The following is a 7,500-nucleotide window of genomic DNA, read 5'->3' as shown; positions in this document are numbered from 1 at the left end:
TATTATTCATTTACTATTTAATATTTATAATCCTTATATTATCAGGTTTGTTCACCTTCCCAGAAAAGCACTCTGTCATATGTTGATGAGATAGAGATCAGATTCTGTATCTATATTTGGGAACAGCATCCGGCGAGGGCTTCTCAATGTCCACAACCAAATGAGTTTGCTCAGGCTTACATTTCTCTCTCCCCAATGAACGTATTTACAAGATTTACACAGAGAATTACATTACCTTGCCGAGCAGATGCAGGGGGGATTAGCATAGCTTAGCATTTAAAGATTTAGAAACCTCCAGCCCCTTGTAACCGTCTCCGCGGTCGCTCCTTCCAGCTGTACCGGCCTGTGGGGTGAACTTCTCGGACCCCGAAGGATACATCGACTCTTCCGATGACCCCCCGCTGCCGGATGGTACATCCCTGTACTGCAACTACACCGTCACCGTGTACATAGGCTACGGAGTGGAGCTGCAGGTACACACTAAAGAGATACACACGCGCAGAACTGCAATATATCCGACATATCTGTATACTGTGCAACTGTGTTGACAGCACGTTGTGGGCGTTCTGTTTTTTAACCGTTGTTTGTGTGTTTGCCTCTTGTCGTTGTTGTTGGAATTAGCTTAATATCCTACTAGCTTAGACGCAACACACACACAGTATGTAAAGCGCTTTGGGTGTCTTAAAAGCACTATATAAATGATATCATACATGTTATATATATATATAGATAATATATTATTAATATGATATATAATATTAATATGAATACATTATTCATATAATATTTAAACTGCTCTGTTACTACTGATTCTTTGAATAAACCCTCTTTCTCTCTGCCTGCCATTCTGTCTCCTCATTTCTCTCAATCTCTCTCTTCCTCTCTCACTCCCTCCATCTCACTCTCCATCTTCATCACTATCTGTTCATCTCCATGTCTCTCTCTTCCTCTCTCAATGGCCACCACTCTCACTGCCAATTTGTCTCTCTTTCTCTCCCCCTCAACCGCTCGCTCTTCCTTTGTCACCCTCTCCATATCTCCATCTACGTCTCAATCTCTATCCGTCCATATTCATCTCTGTCACACATGCTGTACTCTTCGGTCCTCTCTTTCTCTCTCTCTGCTTCTTTGCCTTTCCCTTTAACTCCATCCCGATGTGATCACTATGTCCATTTCCTCTTATCCATCACTCTCTCTCTCTCTCTCTCTCTCGCTCTCGCTCTCTCTCTCTCTCTCTCTCTCTCTCTCTCTCTCTCTCTCTCTCTCTCTCATCATATCTCACATTTTCTATATCCATACCACTCTATTTCTCCATCCCCCCTCTCTTTTTTCCCCCCACCCCCTCCCTCTCTCCTTCCATCTCTCTCCCCCTGACTCCCTCCCCTCTCCCCCCTCTCTCTATTTCCCCCACCCACTCTCCCTCCATCTTTCTCTCTCTCTCCCTCCCCCTCCCTCCCTCCATCTCTCTCTCCCTCCCTCCCTTACTCACTCTCCCTTTTCTATGTCTCCATCTCTCTCTCTCTCTCTCTCTCTCTCTCTCTCTCTCTCTCTCTCTCTCTCTCTCTCTCTCTCTCTCTCTCTCTCTCTCTCTCTCTCTCTCTCCCACTTCCTATTCCCCCCTCTGTCCTCTTCTCCCTCTCCCTCCCCCACCACCACCAGGTAAAGAGTGTGAACCTGACGGAGGGAGAGCATCTCTCCATCCAGGGGGAGGATGAGAGCGGGGGACCGCTGGTGCTGGCCAATCAGAGCCTGCTGGTGGAGGGTCAGGTGATCCGCAGCCCCACCAATGTGCTGTCCGTCTTCTTCCGCTCCACGGGGGAGGGGAGCCTGGGGGTCTTCCAGCTCCACTACCAGAGTAGGTCCAGGAACCCCATGAGCACGCTTTTATTTTGAAATGGATTGATGCTAAACTGAAAAGATACTTGAGTCAAAGCTGTTGGGGTTGTTTTGCTGTTTGACTCGCAAAGTGGCGGTGGTTGTACCGAGTCCCCTAGAGTTGCAGAATCTTTCTGTAAAAAATCGAGATGGCATGTTTGGACGGGCGTTTGACTGGACTGGCAGGACATTTATTTAACGAACAAATTGGATTTTGTTGTGTGTTCTGGAACGCTGGCGTTCCATATAAGCACACTCAGGGGCGGCATCCCGCCGGCTTGGTTTGGTTCTCTGTAAAAGACAGCAAAATGCCGGTTCTCTTTTATGGCAATAGAGGGATCTCTGTGTAAAAGGGCCTTATGTCTCTCTCTCTCGCACACATGCACACACACACACACACACGCACACGCTAACACACACACACACACACACGCACACACTAACACACACACACACACACACACGCACACACTAACACACGCATATCATTTTCTTATCAAATATGTTTTAACTTTGTGTGTCTTCATTATCATTTAACACAATGTAATAATTGAATGCTAATTATCTGATTAGATGTTTGGTAATTGCTTCACTGAATCCAACCTTATCAGCCGCTTCTTGATATTGGTTTGTAGTGCGTCGTTTTGTCCTAAGTGTGTGGCTTTGTACTGCTGTGTGCAAGAACACGTGAGCAGGTAGTGGCTGTACCGGAGTAGTGCAGATGTGACAGGAATAGAGACGGACGGAGACACTGTGTTGAACCCACCTGCACTGTTCCCCCTGTCCAGTTCAGTTCCTCCCCACTGGATTATCTCTTTACCAGGGAGCACACAAGAACAGAACAATGGTTCACAATGAATGCCCTGGATTATGTTTCAAATAGGAAGGGCAAATGTGTTGTCTCTGCGGGGAAATTCGTTTTGTGCTGTGTTACGTCAGTTCCAATACAATGCCTTATTCTCACAAGACATTACACAATCCTAACTGAATTGGGACTCATTTCGTCTACAGTTTTAGTGTCTTGCAGTGACGTCAGTACGAAGCATATCTTGCAGTGGGTGGTCCGAGAGGGAATTTCACCATTTTACCCCGGCATGCTATTACCGCACCGTACCAGTTGAGCTGCACAGGACCACTTAATTTAGACTCACGCACACAATCTGCATCAATACGAGAAAATCCATTCCATTAAGAGACTATGTCCCAAACGAGATGATTGCACAATTATTGCACAACCCCCTGAGACCATTAGCCATTAACAGCAGGGCGCCTTTTAGTAGCGTGGTTGATGCAGGCTGGAAGGAGAGCTACGAGGGTTTGATGCTACGCTCTGAAAAACCCCTCTACCTTGTTCCCTGAGGGGCTGAGACAAAACTCAGCATGCAAGACAGAGATGAGATCAGACACTGCTTTCTCTAAAAGAGAGAGAGAGAGAGGTTGAACTCAGACCACAGACATTGAAGTGGTAAACCTCATAGCGGTTTTGTACTACAATAGCGACAGTGATAAATCTGTATGTTTGTATTTTGTAAATTAATTCTTAATTCAATTATATTACAATTTGATTTATCGAAAACATTTAACTCCAAAAAGACGTTTGCCTGGATGCAAATATTTTTTTCACTTTGGAACGCAAGCACTGCTCAATTGCCAACACCAGTTTTGGTAGGCCTACCGTAATTTACATAATTTCCAATCAGAAAGCGTGTGGGCTTTGGTACCTCCCGTTCCAGGCAAAACACTGATTCGCTGAGTCACTATCCCAACAGGAGGGTGGCTTTTAAGTGTTATGCCATAACTAGCCTCCAGATCTCCTTTATTTCGCTCTAGCTGCTGCATATAGCTTGGCTAACTGTAATTATTTACATTTTTTTCTCATGGTTCTTCCATCATAGTCTTCAGGCTGAGCTGCGCTCTCCCCAAGAAGCCTCACTTTGGGGAGGTGTCCGTGTTGGACCTGCTGCCTGGGGGGATCGCTCGCTTCAGCTGCCATATGGGTTACCACCTGCAGGGGGCGCCAACACTGGTCTGCGTCAACGCGTCGCTGCCCCAATGGAGCGGCAGAGAGCCCAGCTGCAGAGGTAACTTACATCATGTTGACAAGTGTTTAGTTAAAGCCATTTGAAAACCGAGCCGTTATCGACATCACAAGTGGGAGAATCCGCCCAGATGTATGATAGACTGATCAACCTACCATCCTACGTCGTCTATGCCAACTGGTCCATTCTTCTGCATAATGTTCAGTTAAGAATCGTTTTTGTGGCAGCCTAGCAGCCTAGCCGTAGTCCATCTAATTACTAATAAAACACCTTGTTTTCTGTTATGAACTATGTTTCCTATACAAATCCTATCAAAATGCTGGTAGATGTTGATGCTTATAATGATATTGTAATCGTCTCCTGTTAGATATATTTTTATGTTTATTTCATTATTATGTTTCAAATATTTGTTTTTGTACAAATTCAGTTGGCAGCTAAAGGATTTACCCTCCCATTGGCTTTAATAAAAAAGCTCTGAACATCTCACCAATATAACTACAAATTAAAAGTTTATTTTATTCAAAAAGTTGAGCTACAAGTAAATATATTTATTGAACCATGTTAATAATTTTCCGCCAAAGGGTGTTTTCACTAAAAGCATAACTCGGATGATAGGCATACATTTGTTCATAATATAATAATAATAAAATAATATGTTCAGGATGGATTTATAAATGTATTATTTATTTAATTTAATGATTTTAATTCCTCGTGTATCCAGAAAGTCTAAAGGACTGCAAAAATCTCCTGGTCTTTATGAGATTTCCTTGGGCTACGACCCAGTGTATTTCCATAACAGAGCTTTGTTCTGCCCGACATAAGGAACGTTCCTTCGGCAGTGATTTGAATAACATTAGTAAGCAACTGCAGAGTCTAATTGGTCTTGGAGTGTAGGCAATCGTGCATAAAAATACAACTTTAAAAACAAACAATTGTATCATCCATTTGTGTGCACATTATTCTGGTTGACTGTTATCTTCAAAAGACATCAATAAATCTTTCTTGTGTTTTCTAAAGTCTTTTTCTAAACGTTAGCGTGCGATAATGAAACCGATACAACTGCTTCTGCGTGACCATTTGGATCTGAAGTGAGACGGGTTCTGTGTGTTTTCCGAAGCCCTATGTGGAGGGTCCGTGAAGAATGCCACGGTGGGGAGGGTCCTCTCCCCGTCCCCCCACCCGGGACCCAACGCCACCCAGGACCGCTCCTGCTCCTGGTCGCTGGAGGCTCCCAGGGGCCAGAGACTGCACCTGCATCTGGAGAGGCTGGCCCTGGGGCCCACTGACAGGTGTGTCTGTCCGTGTGACTTGTGTCAGTTGGTTGTGCTGAATAACTAGGACGCTAATTAACTAAGTGACTAATTAATTAACTGACAATGAGAATGATTAAGTTACTCACTCACTCCCTCACTAACTAGTTTACTCAGTTGACTGATTGAGTTCAACTAACAAACTCCTCAACGCCTTACCCTAACACACTACATAACCAGCTAACTGGGAGCTTGTGTAACGGCGTGCTGAGCAACAGGGAAAATAGGACCCAATAGCACGACTCGGGAGGCAAGAGTCTGGACAGAAAGAATGGTCTTTGCTAGAAGATAGGTCGGTGCACAGGAAATCAGGTGACGATCAAGGCAAACACCCGGAAGGCAGAAGATCAAGGCATGGCCGGTCAGACTCGGTACACAGGTAATCAGCTGTAGATCAAGCAATCAATCCGGCAGGGCGAAGGCAAAGGCACGGTCGGAGGTAAACGGGCAGGAATCAGAAAACCGGGAACCAAAATAATCACCCGGAAAAAATGCTTGGACGCTTGAAACAAAGAACACAGACGAACTGGCACAGAGGAAGGGAAACACGCTGCCTAAATACACCAGGAGGGGAATTTTAATGAGGGACAGGTGTAAACAACCTAGACGAATGAGGACTGTCACAGATGTGAGACACCGAAGGAAAGGGAGGGAAGCAATCGATTAAGAGGACGAGATCTGACAGCCTTCTTACCGACTAATGAACTGACTAACTAATTAACTAGCCATCTTGCTAAATGACTAACTAAAAATTCACAAGCTAGCTTGCAAACTGGCTGACTAACTAACCATCTGACCGACTAGCAACAGCATCAACCAACCCACCTATTCACTCCTTAATGGACCGTTCCATCACTCTCCCCCCCCCCAGGCTGGTGCTTTGGAGCGGTCTGGACGCCGGGTCAGTGGTGCTGTTCGATTCGGGCCGGGGCAATCCAATCCCGTTTGAAGGGGTGATCAGTGAAGGTCCGGCTGTCAGGGTGCAGTTCATCACGGACCAGCCCAACCACAGCACCGGCTTCAACGTCCGCTATGAAGGTACCGACCCTAGTGCCTAGCAAGTGTAGAAAATGTCCCACTTTATCTTGGAAATATTCTTCATCGTCCTTGCACCGGAAATTTGTTTTCAAGATTGGTACACGCAACACGTCTAACACAGCTGAAAGAAACAAATAAGAAATTGAACACACTGTAATTTATGACCATTTTATGACTGCCCCCTTTTCATGTCAGGCCATTTTACCACATTCAATCCCAGCCGTCCCTGAAAGGATTGCGCCCTCTTTTGTATTGCTGTTTAAAAGAGTTACTTGTCTTGGGTGTAATATATGGATGACTCGGAGAGGTGCGCTGGACACCGTTTTCCAAAAGCCCAGCTCTGGTGTTGGAACACCCTGTTCAGTATGGAAAGCCATACGAATAAACTCTAACCTTGCCCTTTACGTGACTTGTCTCCCCCTTGTACTCAGCGTTTGGGCGCGGCCACTGCTACGAGCCGTACCTCCAGAACGGGAACCTGAGCACGTCGGACCCGGCCTACGGCGTGGGGGCGGTGGTGCAGTTCAGCTGTGACCCGGGACACTCCCTGGAGCAGGGCCCGGCCCTCATCGAGTGTATCAACTCCAGGGACCCCTACTGGAACGACACGGAGCCCATCTGCAAAGGTACCCGTGATGTGATGGGGGCATTATGGGCGGCATGTGGCTCCGGAGGTGGAGCGGGTCGACTGGTAACCGGAAGGTTGCTGGTTTGATTCCTGCAGTGTCGAGGTATCCCTAGGCAAGACACCGAACCCTAACTGCTCCCGACGAGCTGTCTGTCTCCTTGCATGGTTGACACTGCCGTCGTCGGTGTGTGAATGGGTGTATGAATAGGGGAAGATTATGCAATGTTGTAAAGTGCTTTGAGTGGCCACTCGTTAGAAAAGAGCTTCATAAGTCCACTTACCAGCTACCATTACCATTATGGTTTTAAATCCAAAACATTTAACTCTGGCAATTTCTATTGCAGTTCTAGCACTTATTCACTGAGGGATTATCGTAGGACAAGCACAGGTGTTGCTCATAACACAAATTATACTTTTGGTCCTTTTGTGTACCACGGTAGAAGTGCTGTCTGCACTAGTTTAGTACCCGTGCCCTGGTACTCATTTGGGAGGATCTGTGATTATCTTATGATGTCGCTCTTTGAAAATGATCTCGTATTGTTAATCCAATGACCAGGTGTGTAAAAGTCTACGAACATTTTTGATGAGGTTTATCATCTTTATATAAATC

The 7,500-nt window shown here is 45.8% G+C and overlaps 1 protein-coding gene across 1 annotated transcript in view; it reads left to right on the top strand.

The window, feature by feature from the left end:
* Nucleotides 1-7,500, top strand: part of LOC130372839 (seizure 6-like protein) — a 32,628-nt gene that overhangs the window by 14,838 nt on the left and 10,290 nt on the right. The window contains exons 4-9 of the mRNA XM_056578999.1: nucleotides 334-473; nucleotides 1,660-1,855; nucleotides 3,771-3,956; nucleotides 5,032-5,203; nucleotides 6,096-6,262; nucleotides 6,694-6,888. Of these exons, the coding sequence (XP_056434974.1) occupies nucleotides 334-473; nucleotides 1,660-1,855; nucleotides 3,771-3,956; nucleotides 5,032-5,203; nucleotides 6,096-6,262; nucleotides 6,694-6,888 (1,056 nt within the window). The remainder of the gene's footprint in view (nucleotides 1-333; nucleotides 474-1,659; nucleotides 1,856-3,770; nucleotides 3,957-5,031; nucleotides 5,204-6,095; nucleotides 6,263-6,693; nucleotides 6,889-7,500) is intronic.

The sequence above is a fragment of the Gadus chalcogrammus genome, chromosome 19, assembly GCF_026213295.1.
Source record: "Gadus chalcogrammus isolate NIFS_2021 chromosome 19, NIFS_Gcha_1.0, whole genome shotgun sequence".
Classification (NCBI taxonomy): domain Eukaryota; kingdom Metazoa; phylum Chordata; class Actinopteri; order Gadiformes; family Gadidae; genus Gadus; species Gadus chalcogrammus.
Note: the sequence above shows the minus strand (reverse complement) of the source record. Positions and strands in the feature narration are given on the sequence as shown.